The sequence below is a fragment of the Oxyura jamaicensis genome, chromosome 2 (genome assembly GCF_011077185.1).
Source record: "Oxyura jamaicensis isolate SHBP4307 breed ruddy duck chromosome 2, BPBGC_Ojam_1.0, whole genome shotgun sequence".
Taxonomy (NCBI): domain Eukaryota; kingdom Metazoa; phylum Chordata; class Aves; order Anseriformes; family Anatidae; genus Oxyura; species Oxyura jamaicensis.
This window is the reverse complement of record NC_048894.1, coordinates 86,582,208-86,597,883: the sequence shown is the minus strand read 5'-3', so window position 1 is coordinate 86,597,883 and position 15,676 is coordinate 86,582,208. Positions and strand designations below refer to the sequence as shown.

General features: G+C 40.4%; 1 protein-coding gene across 6 annotated transcripts in view; it reads left to right on the top strand.

Annotated features, from left to right (window-relative positions):
- Positions 1-15,676, top strand: part of GRB10 (growth factor receptor bound protein 10) — a 149,238-nt gene that overhangs the window by 76,746 nt on the left and 56,816 nt on the right. For all 6 annotated transcript variants that reach the window (XM_035316461.1, XM_035316456.1, XM_035316460.1 and 3 more), the window contains one exon: positions 12,853-13,069. In XM_035316461.1, coding sequence (XP_035172352.1) covers positions 12,853-13,069 — 217 coding nt within the window. The remainder of the gene's footprint in view (positions 1-12,852; positions 13,070-15,676) is intronic.

Below are 15,676 nucleotides of genomic sequence, written 5' to 3'. Positions count from 1 at the left end.
TGCTGGGGTATTGCTACCACAACAGCTAACTTGAACTTGCTGCTGTTGTTAAAAAGCCATCAAATTAAGTGCTTTAGAGTGCCAAGGCTTTACAGCTGTACAGCTATGCTTTTGGCCTGCTTTAAGTTCTGTCCTTTTCATGCATGGCCTCTTTCCAGGTCTAAGTCTTTCTAAGTCTAGGTCTGTAGATTTGTGGGCGTGCTTCTGGCGGAGGAACCAGTCTTTGCTGCTTTTCTGGGCTCTATTTCAGACATTAAAAAGAGTGAGGTGAGTAGATTCTCTCTCTAACCTCCTGCCAACGTTGATGCGCCTGGGGTCCCGGGTGTCCATCACAGCCACATCTGCTGCAGGGCTTCAAGGGTTTGGTTGCCAGCAGGGTGAAAGAAACGGAGAATGCCTTGTGAGAAGCAATGGTTTGTTAACAGTCAGCAGAAAATGCATGTTCGCTGTCCTGTCACCGGAGTTGCTTGGTGAGCATACAAAGAGGCATGTCTAGGTGGGAGCTCCAGGGTCTCTATCCACAACCTGGAAACCGGACAAGCCGAAGAAGAGCAGCAGTCTGGGTCTTCAAAATCATGGAGTGTCCTGAGTACCCAAAGCAGGAATGCACACACCTTGTAAAACCAAGTGTGTGGGTCTCATAGGAAAATGGACATAACTGGCAAGTTGGTTTTGACTCATGTAGAGCTATGATGAGTCTTTTGCATAGCACGCCTGTGGCTTTCACTTTTACGTGAATCTGATCCTAACTTACTTTAAATAGTGCAGCTTGCCTGCAGGATGTTAAATGGTAGAGGAATGTATTTTGAGTAGCTGATTTATAAAGGAAACTTAATTTGGTGAGTCTAGAAGAAACATAAATAACTTGTATTTTTCTTGGGCCTAGATATATTTAGGCTTATGTGCTTGCTCTTCATTGAAGATCTGAATGGTAAATGGTAATGGTAAAATTGGTAAAATCTGAATGGTAAATGGTGAATGGTAAAAATGGTAAAATTTTTCTTTTGCACCATGGCTGATCTTGGGTGGTTGACTATGAGTAGCTAATATCATAGAATCATTTAGGTTGGAAAAGACCTCTAAGATCATCTAGTCCAACCTTTAACTTAGTACTAAAGTCCACCACAAAACCGTGCTCTAAATCTATGTGTTTCTTTACCAGGGATAGTGACTCAGCCACTTCCCTGGGCAGCCCATTCCAATGCTGCAATGTAAATGAATTTCTCCTAATATCCACCAACCTAAGCCACCCCTGATGCAACTCAAGGCTGTTTCCCCTTGTCTTATCACTTGGTGAAATCAATTGAATATTAATTTCAATATCAATTCAATATCAGAACAGTAACATTGGGTCATGTAGTGTGACATGAGTAGGGGAAGTGTTGGATGCTCGAGGAAGCTTTTTTACAGTTCTGCTCTGCGTCATCCTGGCTTCTCTGTTTTTTGTTTGTCATTACTGTTTTTGTGCATTTCCTTTGTTTTGTTGACCTAGTTTTAGCCTCTGTTCATATTTTAAAAAAAGAAGTCGGTCAATGGGAGCTCTTGGGATCATCATAGTTACGAGGGAGAAAAGTGACATTTGGAGATGCCGGTTCCCAAAAGTTGCTGCCCGTTTCCAAGCGCGGCTCCCACGTTGTGGTGTGGAGCGCGGGCGCATGCAGCAGTGGCTCCAGGCAGCCATTTGGGATGCGATTTCAGCAATATGCTCTGCCATCTGCGAATCCGTGCAGCAGGGCTGTGGTGTTCCCTTCTAACACAGCAAAAGAGGTCCGCGCTATATTACGGTCGTAATTCTTAAATTATCCACCCTCGTCACTTGGTTTCCTCTGCTGGCAGAGCCAGAGGAGAGCTCCTTGTTCTGCACCCAGAAGGGCTGCTTGATTTGCTGACTCCCAAGCTAGGCTTGCATGAAAGGAGAGCCTAAAATAGGCAGCCGACTCAAGGACAAAGTTACCCGTGTGCAGAAGAAATCAGATGCATACCCCAAAATGCTCTTTCCCCTTGAAGGACAAAGAAATGTAAAGAAAGCGTGTATCAGGTGCTGCCGTGGAAATAAGAGAACATCTGACAGGAGCCTTCTTCATCTGTAAAATGATGTTAACATAGCGAAGCTCGCTTGCTGTTATTTCAGTTGCGAGTTTCAAAAGTCAGAAATTAGGGGCTCTTGGGAGGCATTTTTGATGTTGAAATTACGAATGACTCTCCTGCAGTTCAGTCTCTTGTAGATAATTTACTGAAATTACAGTTGGAGCTAATACTAAACTATTAAAGCAGCTGGTAAAAGAACCCCAAATTACCCTGCTGTTAAAGAATTGTACTTCTTCATGACTTCAGTTCTGTTAACTAAACTCTGACTAGAAGTACCTTGAAATATGACGTGTTCCTGTTGGCTCTGTAAGTACATGGGTCACAGCTAGGTAACTATTATGTTCTGACAAGGCAATCTTTAATTAACCCAGAGGAATAGCTGATTCATTAATTGCCGTGTGCAGCTTCTGGAACTTGCATTACATCCTCTTCAGCATGCTCTCTAAGCCAGCAATAAAGCCGTTCAAAGGAAATTTTAAAAACTCATGGTTTAAAGTCACTACAACTAAAGGTTGTGTTAGCCCAGCTATCAAGTGTGGATGTGCCTGCCTAATGTAATAATGGTGATGTTTCAGCATCAGCTCTCGGGATCCATCGCAGCATGAAGGGATGCGCTGGCGGGATCCCCGGGTTAATCCACAGCCCCCTCTCACGTGAAAGCTTTGCTCAGATTGCCACAAAACGGCCTTGAAACGACGGGAGGCCGAAGCTGCGAGGCTCCCCGCAGGCTGGCAGGGCCGGGCATGCCGGCTGCCAGGTGGCACGGGGCGCACGGCCTTCGTCCCGCGGCGAGCCCGGCCTGCTGTCCCAGGCACCGGTTCAGCAGCGGGCAGGGTATTTCGGGCTTTGGCTGCGGCTGAGCAGCACCTTACGAGGTTACGGGCTCCGTTTCCTGGAGCTGGGGGTGAAGCTCAGGCTTTCTTGGCAGGGCGGGAGTAACTAATCCCAGCAAGAGTGTTTATATTGGGTTGTAAGGAGCCTTCAGCCGGGATTATTCGGCAGGGCATTACGATGTTTAATCAGGGAGAGAGCGCACATTCCCTAAAGGAAAGCAATAGATGCTTTGACTGCATTTTTAACTTGCCTTTAATAGCTTAAACTTGCAAGACATGTGGTAGCTCTTCTCATCTGTCTGAATTTTTAACTCCTTTTTTGAACTCTGACTTGTCTGCTGGGGTGTTATTTGTGCATATTTGATGTGCACTCTCGTTAGCTTTTTTCTTGTCCTCTGACACAGGAGATAAGTAAAAGATGTCTGAGTAAAACTTTAGAAAATCATCTTGAATAGAAATGTGTATGGGGAGATGGTAGAATAAACTTTAAAAAACAGTGATTTTCATTCATGCAAGCATAGGGAAAACACAGTATTTTTAAGATACTTCTTTGGTTTCCTCAATGTAAAAATATGCAGTATTAATAAAGATTCAAGAAAACCTGACCTTTGCTGTGTCAAATAGCAGCTCGTGCTGATACAGGATATCCTCTTAAAGTCACTCACCCGTAAATATGACTTTCTAATATAAGATGCAGTCTGCCAAGTGTTTACCATGTGGCCAGCAGACAGTATTTCAATTCATCAATCCCTTGCCATCCAATGTTGTACTTCCTGAGTTTTGACTGGAAGTGCCTTAACGGGTCAGTAGGTTAACACTGTTTTCCCATTTTTCTGGAAAGCTGAAGTAGATTTTCTGTTCATTTTTATGTGGTCTACACAGGCTAGCAGTAGTTCTGACCTGTTGGGCATGCCAGTCATTATGTAGTTGTATTTTCTGGGAGGATGAGTGACAGCCTTCCTGCAGTCGTGATTTTGGAATGTAACACCACAGCTTTCCTTCCTAATTCTGCTATAGAGATGATGCACAAAGATTGAGGCATCCAATTAACCTTACCAGGATGATGAGATACAGATAGAGGATCCCTGGGCTGGCTGGTTGGTCTGTCTGTCTCTTGTGCACTCAGTCACTTGCTCTCCCACCCACTCTCCTTTTCCCCCCCCCCCTTCGGTGTAAGGAAAAGGCCACAGTATGACTGAGTGCCTCGCGACTATTACTTGCATGATTATGACAAGCTTTACATTTGCCTCTGTTTGTTTCTCCTCTGGGGTCTGCTCACCCCATGGTATATCAGGTTTTTCCCTGATGCAACCACTCTATGCTTATGTAGGGTTTCCCGAGGACTGATCTCCTCCAGCTCCAAGTTTGGCCTTAGAAAGAGCAAGTACCCCACTCTGTCCTGTGAGGTGCTAGCAGGGGTATCTTCTCTTGTTGGTATTGTTTTCTGTCATCTGTGTAACTGATGGAGGTGTGTTTTTTTTTCTCCTGTCTTTACAAACCCAACCGAACACACACTTACCTTTTAAGATCTTTCTTAGTCTTTTTCTTGAACTAATACTTTAAAATTGGATGATATGATAAAACGGTACAGGGTGACCACTGAACCTAATATTCATAGAAGAAAATTGCAGATGTTACCAGTTTCTTGAAAATTAATCATCTGACTAGATTTTGTAACCATCCCAGGAATGACAATTTCCCAGAGGTCTACTTAACCTCAGACTGCTTTAAGTGACCTGTTTACTCACTATTTACTATACAACATTGCTTCTGCAAACACTGGCTGTGCAGAGCTGTTTGAAAGGCTGGCAATTGCTGTTAACAGGAGCTCTGCCATCAACAAGTGCTAAAACCAGGGTGTGTGGTGTGTTTGCTGACAAGCGTTTGGCCCTTCCTGCTTTCTGTGCAATAACAGTGGATCAACTGGTGTAGTATTTGGGTTTTGGTTCAAATGGTTTTTTTTTTGAAAGCTGCAAAACTAGTTCCTAGAAAATGCATATTGGGAAGGTTGAATCCCAACTTTTTGTTTCCTAACTGGGTTGTTGGGGTGTGGAAAGGGACTGGCCATACATACGTATTTTATCTTACGTCTTATAATAAAGCTCATATGTATATGCATGATCATTCCAGATGTTTTAGATGTTTTCCGTAGGTTTTCTTAGGTTTCTTTAAGTTTCCCTCTCTCATAACAACATCCTTGGTGCTTCAGCATTTGTGCCTTAGAACCAAGCAAGGGCCCAAAGGTGGTGGTGGGTTACCCACTGTGAGCAGTCTTCTGTGCACACGATGAGTTTAAGTGCCTTGCAACAGAGGGCCAGCTTGACTTTCACGGTTCCTGTGTTAGAAATGGGAACTTGCATGCTGAGAGGCACTTCTGAAGGCTGTGAATAATTGCAGTCTCATCAAAGGGTAAAACCATTAAAATGTTATCAGAGATATGCTTTACCTTAGTTTGTCTCTGAAATTAAACAGACAAGCAAATCTGCTTTATCCTCATCCTCTCACCCCCAAATACCTACCTTTTGTCATCTTTATGCTTTATGATGTCAGGTTGTTAGATGTGTGAATTGGGCAAGAGCTGGATTTTTCATTTTTTAACCCTACTGTTTTCTTCCATCAGAATTCCTGAAACTTGTTTTAAGATCAAGACTAGTCTGAGGGTACAATTCCATTATTTCCTGCTGTAGGACACCTATAACCAGTTGCTCCTGTTACTCATTAACGCTTTGATTTTGACTAACACCTTTCATATGTAGCTTATTCCTATAGCTGTTACCTAGCAACATTAATTTTGTTCAATTTAGTTTGTCTTCTATTTCAAGGGATTTATAAGGCGTGTTTTAAGAATGTTACTGAAGCCTAACCATAAACCTTTTAGTACGAAGGTGTTTATAAAGTGAATTCTCTCCACCACCTGTAATTAATGTACATACATTTTATGTTAGCCTTTGCAACCTTGTTGGCAGAAATTGGAATAGATGCATGTGGGATTTAAAAACTACCTGCAGAACACTGGAGTAATTACAAGTTCCCTGTTGACTTCTCTGTGCAGCGTTTCAGTGAGCTTAAGGATCGTGGATGCCTATCTCAATTTCGTGCTCGCTTACAGAACAGCATCTCTGCTTCTTGCTCTTCTTTCCACGGCACAGTCTATTTAGCATTTTGGAAGCTGCACATACACTGGTGTGACATTTTGTAAGCCAGCAACCATAGTTACGGTACAAAGTAGAGGATTTCACTGAAGATGATTGATATTAGAAAGTAAAGGACTCTTCAGTTCAGAGTCCCATGAGGGGACTTGTGGGGTGTGCAAAGTTCTCAAATTATGCGGTTCACATTTGTTGTCTTTGATTCAGACTAAATCACTTGGAACTTGGCGATGTCTGTGGGAGAGAAGCTGGGGTTGTGTCTTCACTTTAAACAAACAAAAAATCTCTGGGCTTCTAATGTTCAACAAAGGTAGTCTTTTGGTATTTTTGGATTTGGGTCCAATAGTGTACCCGGAGAACAGCATGAATGTGTAGGGCTTGCAAGTTGTTGATTTTTTTTTTTTTTTAATTTTCTTTTTTGTGTGTGTGTACAAAGCTACCCCTTGTATGTAGTTCTTCATGTTGAAGGGAGAGGTTGCACGGAATGGGAGCTGGTACTAGGAACTGCAACATGTCATTCAGCTGTAGCACCTCTGTGGAGGTCATCGGGGGAGGGCTTTAAAGGAAATTGTAAGAAATCTGCTTGGTGTTACCTGCCTTCTGTTGCATGCATCTTTCATGGGTGTAGTAGCTGTTGAGTCTTAAATACACATAGCTGTAGGCTACGTAGGGGCTGTAGGTAACTCATTGCCCAAGAACTGCAAGTCCAAATAGGCAATTGGAGCCTGTGGCATCAGTAGAAGTTGAAACAGTTTGTGGAGGAAGGTGAGACGTTCGTGTAAGAAATGAACTTAGAAGTTCAGAGAAAGAGAAGGGAACAGAAGCCTGTGACTATTATCTAGAGAGGACTTTTTGCATCGCTACAACTATATGTTATCAGCAATAGTATCTTGCCAAAAAGCTTTACTGGTTGGAATTTCTGAAAAATCCTATCAAAACAGCATTCAGACATGATGCTGGAGGGACATGCAGCAGTACTGCCATACTCTTTTGCAGACGCTGCCTGTAAAAAGGTGTTATTTTGTAAAAAGGAGTTTGTGGCAACCCTTACCTTGGTGGTTATTTCTGATTGTAAAACGTGAGATTTCCACAACACCAAAAACCTTGCAAAACATTTGGACCAGTGATATGACTCAGAATAATTTATTTACAATTTTAGGAGATCTGAATCAGGATGTTGAGGTGGATACTTACAGGTATTTTACATGTCCTTTTTCCCTTTTCAATTCTGGTAAAGAACATTTTAGTATAAATTTATTTTTCTTGTATTACCTATAATTTATGTAATGTGTAACACCACATAATCAGTTCAGGATGCTAGAGTATATGGAGCCATGTGTACTTTTTCCCTGTTTCTCTCTGTCTCCTATGTCAATTAATCTGCATTAAGAGGACATTGAAAACGTTGTCCTTTACTTTGCTAAACTTGGGGGAAATCTTTTGTTAGTTGTACCTTAGGTTCTTTGCTTTGTCAAGTAGGGTCCTGAATGTGCAGGGCTGAACCTGAATTTGGGGAACTGATTTACCAGAGTTAGGCTGTCAGATAGGGACGGGATCAAAATCAGCAGCTGTCCTACTGTAATATCAAACACTTGTTTATATACACACTGTTATGTTACCTATAGTATCAAATACACTTCCATGGAGACAGAGAGGTGGTATAGCCTTTTTATAAATCTTCTGCTCAGTTCCTAGTAGAACTCACATTAGTCTTTTCTGTGAACTGATAAGAGGGATAATGCTGAAGAATTAAATTCTGAAATGAGTAAACAAGAAAGAAGTTATGTAAGTATACAGCTTTAAAATCACAGCTCACCTAAGTCCTGCAGTGTTTTTCAGAGTATTCCCTATGAGGTACAGACTGCATGTAAAAAGGAAGGGTGTTTGCTGAGCTGCCATTTAGAGAAATAAAATGTAACCTGGTCTCCAGTCCAAAGCCAGGATTCTTTCCATGTTCAGCTTTTTTTCAGTAAACAGAAGCACTGCAGTGTAATGAGCCCCTTGACAGCTGTGGAAATACCTGCTTAATTCAGAAGGCTGCCACAGATGAAGCTGAGCAGAACTCATTTCAGCATTATACTGCTTCAGAGTAAGTGGGATACTGCTCGTTCCTGTTAGCTGAGCTGACACATCAAGGCCAGCAAGAACCAAAATAAGTAAATAAATTAGGATCTAGGGGACAGGGAAGGGCTAGAAGCAGAAAGACAAATGGGACTTGGAAGGCCTTTGGTTAAGCAAAGATTAAAGTTTACTCAGACTTAATTGAGTGGCTATCATCCCACTGTGGTATGCTCAAAAACAGTTGAATAGTATTCAAACTGCTTTAACTTTTGTGGAACATGAGAGCTTAGCTCGCTAGCTCAATAGCAGTTTTAGTTTTATAACAGGATTTTCTCTTGCCTTGAACTGAACTTTTAAATTATTATTTATTTTTTTTTTTTTTGTAATTGAAATCATGATCTACTTTATCAAAAATTTTACTTGCAAAATCAAGTGAAGCTGGTTTGTGAACAGAGCCAAAGCTTAACAAATTGTGGGCAAAGAAGCAAAATGAAGTTCAAACAGCTGCCAGAGAGTGCAATTCGGTTCTAGTTTGGGAAAGAAAAGGCACAACAACATTGCTCCCTACCATGCCAAGTATTCTCATATGGTGTAGAAAGTTCTACAGAACTACCAATATCCCCTTCACCACCAAAAACTAATTTACGCCAAAAAAAAAAAAAGGCTGCTTCCATGTTTGTTTGTAGAAGTTACAAGCTAACCCCCCCATGCAGTTCAATTCAGAGAAAAAAAGCAGATATTTGAATATCCTTTTTCACTGCAGAATTCAATGCAGTTTAAGGAAAACAGTCTTTAGCATCCCTGGAAGCATACAACTGAAAGACAGATGGAGAAAGAGGTACCTTGGCAGCCTGCACCTCTGCCTGCTGTAACAGCCAGAGGTAATTCTTCCTAGTCAATCAAAATTTGTCTGTGTGTACTTGGAGTACCAGCATGATATGATACTGTCTCAAAGGCTAATGATTTGCAAATGTTGTTGTTAGCTGGCAAGCTTCCTCAAAATCACGGGGCTTGTTTTTTTTTTTCCCATGTAGGATGATCTTGATAGAGGCTGTATCTTGCAGGTTGGTAGAGGAAGATAATCTGAAGGATTGCACTGTATCTGAAATTTCCTTTTGAATAGTATATCTATGATGATTAGATATGAATAGTGTATCTATAATGATTTAAGCTTAGCTTAGAAATCCTGTGGATCGCTTATTTGATTTTTATTTAGTTAAGCTCTGTAGAGAGGCATCTCAAAGTAACATAGTGTATTACTTGGCAGGCTGAGACATCTGCTGGCACTTCCGAGGTAGGCTGCAGCAATGAGGTTTCTTGTTGCAACATCCTGAAATCTCTCCAAAACATAATGGCATTTAGTAGTAAATGCTATTGTATAGAGATGAAACTGTATGAAATTCAAGATTGCAGGCTTTATCTCCAAAAAGCTTAAGGATATGCACTCCTGCAAAAGTTGTATAGAAAAACTGAAGGCTATTATTAGCAGTGCTGCACCCATGGAGAAAAGGAGCTGACAGGGGAATGAAACCAGATTCCAGACCTGAGTACAACGTATTATTAGGAAAACTCTTTATTCACCTGTCCTGTTGGAAATTGAATTTAGGTGTGTAATTGATACACTTAAAAGCCTGCTATGGCAATTCAATGCTTTAAGCTCTGTACTTGTTTTCCTTAATGTTTTGCATGGAGTGCCTCATTTTGTGCTTATTATACTTTGTATTACACCTTTGTGCCTATTTGATTATTCAGGGATAGCTTGAGCTGACTCTTAATCATTCTTCTCAAGTCACAATCACCAAAAAACTTAATGATCTTGCACACTAATAGCTTTGTATAAATTGTTAATAAATTAACACCCTCAGGGACAAAGTCAAACAGCTTTCCACGGAATGTACGCTTTGAATTTCTTGCATTTCTGCTAAACAATTGTTGCTATTTTCTGTAACTTACTCCCTGACTCTGTGGCCAGGGTCTTTATTCTATTTATTAGAGAATTCTCTATTCTATATCTCCTTCATCCATCCTCTAAGCTTTTACTTGACAGCTAGCTGACACCCTACAGCTCGGTCCTTTGGTCCTGTAGATTAAAGATTAAATTCAGAAGCCATGTAATCCAGCCTCTCCCTCTTTATAATCCTACTTTTGTGGTTCCCTTGTGATTGCTCAAGAAGTGTTTTAGATATGTATTCTCCAAATAGGATAAGAATCTGGAGGATGGAATGAAACTTAAATTGCAACTCTGTCTCAAGATCCCTAAAAATAGCTGGAAAATTATTGTAGACTTAGTCCAAGCAAAGCAAAGACTAGGTAATTGACAAATGCACGAACTAGAGACAGAGAGAAGATGGTGTAGCCTACTGAAGTTTTCTTAGTAGTTGGGTAGTACCTATTAAGTATCGTGACTGGGGGAAATAGCCATAAAAAATAAAAAGAAGAAACCTGTTTGTAAGGGTTTTTCTTTGTTTTGGTTTGGTTTGGTTTTGTTTTTGTTTTTTAAATTGATGTTCAAACCTAGAAATCCTATGGGTATGTTTTCAGTGAAGGGTAGGTGGTTTTTACTTTAGTAAAGGTCCTCCTGACTCTCAGTGAGGAATGTCATATTTCAAGTCATTAAATAGAGCTCAGAGGTATGTACGTGACTAGTACCTACTTAATTCTGAGCAGATCTTCAATTCATCCAGCGCTGAGAACTATGGTCATAGAATCACAGAATGGCTTGTGTTGGAAGGGACCTTAAAGATCACCCAGATCCAACCCCCTGCCATGGGCAGGGATACCTCCCACCAGACCAGGTTGCCCAAAGCCCCATCCAGCCTGGCCTTGAACACCTCCAGGGATGGGGCATCCACAGCTTCTCTGGGCAGCCTGCTCCAGTGCCTCACCACCCTCTGAGTAAAGAATTTCTTCTGAATATCTAATCTAAATCTCCCCCTTTTTAGTTTAAAGCCATTCCCCCTTGTCCTGTCATTACACTCCCTGACAAAGAGTCCTCCCCCAGCTTTCCTGTAGGCCCCCTTTATGTACTGGAAGGCCGCTATGAGGTCTCCCCATAGCCTTTTCTTCTCCAGGCTGAACAACCCCAACTCTCTCAGCCTGTCTTCATGGGAGAGGTGCTCCAGCCTTCTGATCATCCTCATGGCCCTTGTCTTGATTTGCTCTGATAGGTAGGTCTATATGTCTTACTTATGCTGGAGGCCCCAGAGCTGAAGGCAGTGCTCCAGGTGGGGTTTCATGAGAACAGTAACCCTGTTGTAGAAAGACAGCAGATTTGTCAGGTAGCATGGTCAGTGGTCATCAGCATTCAAAACAAGTGCAATGTCGGTGCAATATTCAGATCCCGTTTTGGTTATTAAGACACATTGTTAGTAGAGAGAAATCGAATGGTATTGTTTCTGGTGATGTCACTGTACTGATGATGCCTTCCAGAAAGGTGATAGTGGTACAAAAACACTGAATAGCTGTTCCTGTTAGCTCGTTTACCTAGAAAATATGGCAAAAGAATGAATATCAGTAGCTATTTGGGGTAAGAAGCATATTTTAGCTGCATAGTGCTGTGTAAATGTTTGTTAGCTCCGTTGGTTGGCTCTACTTTCCATCCATCTGTGACATGAAGAGTTTTGAGAAACTACAGTGTTTGTAGGCAGCGATAGTGTATTTTACCAGGCCAATTGATACACTTTAAAAAAAAAAGTCAAATGTCTGGAAACAAAGTTGGTTTTGGTCTAAAGTAGTTGTTCAGGCAGTTGTTGTGAAGTAAGCAGAAGCAGATAACCATGTGTGCTTTGGGTAGTGTGTTGAACTTCTAATAGAGAGTAGTGTAACTTGTGGCTAGGGACTAATTACAATACTCTGAAGTTCAGAGAGTGGTTAGTTCAAAAGACTCGCAGATTTCTGTTGTCTTGCAGAGTAGTTATTGTTAAGGAGGAACAAATGAACACGAGTTATCTTAAGGTAAGGTGGTGTATGCAGGAGGGATGGTGCACATTTCAGGGACTGATGTTCTTCCAGCCAGGTGCACCACATACCTAGTTGATTTACATTATGCTCCTTAAGGCAGGGGTCTTTATTGCATTACAGGAGTAAGCATACAAAACTTCTTATAAAAGTCATTGGAATGATTAAAAAAAATATATTACAAACTTAGCATTGCCCTTCAAAATACTTTATCTCAAAAACATGCAGACATGCAGATGAGGGCTTTTTAGGAAATTATGACAGCTTTCCCACTTGAACAAGTACATGCTTCACCTATTGACTTGTGCAACACTATCCTTTTTTCTTGTCTCTAAAGTATTGGATCTTTCAAACAGCGTTTATCATACTGTTTGGCAATCTGAACTGAGATATTTGTAAGTGATATACTTTTTGAAATGTATGTTAACTTAACATTGTGTTTCACATCAGCACTGGTATTACTAAAAATCCCATAAAATATTGGTGATTGATTAGTAAATACTATAGTAGAAATATACCATTCAGAGTCAATAGCTTTTCACTGAGGAAGACAAAATAAATATGATCACCAGTGTCTTTTTGTAAGAGTTACTAGCTATGTTTTTCTACTGTAAAATAAGTAAGTTTTCTGTAATAAAAATTTGCAATGCAAAAATATAGCTGTAGAATACATGATAGGTTTGCTGAAATTTTGTCTTCAGTCTTTCCAAATTTCTTTTCTGGGACTTTCAGATAAGTTATGCTGCTTTTATTTTGTCTTTCAGATGACGACGTGGACCTGGAAGCTTTGGTAAATGACATGAATTCATCATTCGAAAGTTTGTACTCTACATGCAGTATGCAGTCAGAAACCACTCCGCTCCTTCAAAATGGTCAGCTTAACCGCAGTCAGTTGCCAACCTCAGGATCTAGCGCCCTGCAGCCCATGTCTCCCAGGCAGAAGGTGCAGCGGTCCCAGCCAGTGCGCATTATGGCAGTCAGGTAGGAACGAGGGGCTGCCCTCCATTTGGTTCAAGTTGTCTTGAACTAGCGTTAAAAGAAGGACATTTTGAAATAGTAGATGATCTTCAGTAGGGGTCTGGTAGTCTCACACTGGACTTCTGCATAGGAAAAAAAAGTTACCAGGTAGGTGGAGGTCATAGATTTTCCATGTATTTTGTATTATGCAAATATGTCACACTTCTCTTCTTGTCAATGTTTGATGTGCCTGTTACAGCAGACATGCATAGAAGCATATCATTAGTACCAATTTTCAGAAATAATGCCCGTGTTTGGAAATAAATCCAAAGCTTTCAAAACTGTTCTCTCAGCTGTGGTGCCTATTAACAGCTTCTTGGCTTTATACAACATAATGAATGATACAGATATAGATGAGGTTGCATTCAGATGGTTTTGATATACAAAAATCTCTCTCTTAGTGGAGGTTTCCTGAAAGGTCCAAGACAAACAAACAAAAAAAGAACACGTTGTAGTTCTTTACTTCCTAGAGCACTTTCTTTCACTTGAGTGCATAATGGTAGTCATTACAAAAAAGAAGCATTTAGGTTGTCTCACTGTTGTCAGGATGGGGACTTGAATTCAAGCTTAAACTGCAATGCTCTCACTGACTATTAGAGAGTCTATAGATGAAGCTGAGGTTCTTAACATCTTTTTAAGCAGCAAGAAGAAAGAAGCTCCTGTTATTATGTATATGTAAATTTCCTGAAGCAGGTGTATTTGGAGTTTTCTTTTTCTCCTAGTTAAGAAGGCCTTCTCCAGAATCAGTGAGGGTAATAATAATAAAAGAAAAATCCAACATCTAGAAAGGATTGTTCCTAATTCTTTACACTGATGTGTTTCCTATAGGAATGAAATTCTTAAGGCAAGCATCTTTTCTATATGAATGTGTAGTATGCAATAATTGTAATACAACCACACTAGCTAATGATGCAATCACGTCTACAAGTTTCATGTGTAACCTTGAATAACACTGTACTAGAAAACTCACTGTAGAGCAGTATAGCTCTCCATGTTTTCCAAATGTCTCAGTCAAACTCATTTAAACTGTTTTTGGCACTTCAAAATTTGACAACTTTATTTGGAAGACACTGCACTTCCATAAGCTCCAAAACATTTGTTCATCATTAAAGAAAACAACAACAAAACTTTTATTCTGGGTTATCTAGATACCTTTCCTGTACAGGGGAACAACAGCTGTGTCTTTTCCTGAGCCTGAACAGAATGGTTGATCATTGTAATTATCTTAAGATAATTATGTTAAGCTTTATGTGTATCTCAGTAATGAAATAAATGATGCAGTGAAGCATTCTAGACAGAACAGAATTACAGCATGGTGTAATCTCATTTTAAGAAAACAACACCTTTTGAATTGTGTTGAATTTTTAATCCCAGTTATTATAACGGAGGTCAATGCAAACACATATTTCAAAACTTGCAATACAAAGAACTATTACACAGTTACTGACAAAATCTTACATGGTTCTTTATTCTCTAGAGAAGTGTGTGTTCAGGTAGCTATCAAGCAGGTCAGGCAGTCTTTTGCATAGCCCATAGTTATGGTTGAAACTTGGTATATATAATAAAGAAGCAAATTTGTAGGGTCATTCATGGAATACCAAGGCAACTAAATTGGAGGATAGAATTACTTGTTAGTTAGTTATTTTACCAGCATACCAGTTCTGGTACAGGCATGGACAGCAAGCATGCCCAGAATGGGACATGTAGCTAGAGGGAACACCAACAGTTGTGTCCCAGACAGCTCTGATAAGAAAACTCTGCTTGCTAAAGGCAGTAGGCTGAAGAAGGTGAAAAAAAAATAGGATAAATTAAAGGAGAATCCCTTAAAACTTCAAATAAAAGGGTTACATACAACAGTAGTTGTTAGTTGATTGCCTTTGGAAACTTTTGCCACTAGGTGGTGCATTCTGCACAGGCAAATCTGCCAGAGCTGTCTGGTAAATCTTCAATGCTCGTGCACTAGCAGTAGGAAAACCTATAGATGTCTGTGTGGTCATGAATGGGCATTATATCTTTTCTAACTTTCTTTGTACTGCCTGGTAGTCTTAAATTTTCCTTCTGTTGGTATGAGCAGTACAGGTGTATTGCAAACTGGAGCTTGCAAGTCTGTTGGTCCTATTTGGACTTAATGAGATGTACCTCAGGAAATGCATGTAAAAGGTGCTTGAACAGTAATATTACAACTAGCATAAGCTAGGAGGGTGTAATTGCAGTTTATTGCTCAAGGTGAGTCTTTGCACTTCCATCTCTCCAGGAAATGTCGAGTTGCTTAGAGATGGGTTATCATACCGTAATGAGGTGACAGTATTGGTTTTAGCCTCAGCCGAGCTACTTCACTGGGCTACACGTTTGTTTTGCTGATCCATCTGGAATTTGGCTCGAAATTAGTAGAGTTATGTCCTCTTTTAGGTCAGTTTGAAGATCTTAACTGACTTTCTGGCACATGGAGCTTAAGCTTGTAAGCTAGCACTTACAAAAGAGACTGGCATTTCTGTTTATTTTATGCGCACAATTACCTCACTTATTCACACAAATAATTACGTTACAAGAAAAAAAACAACAACAACAACA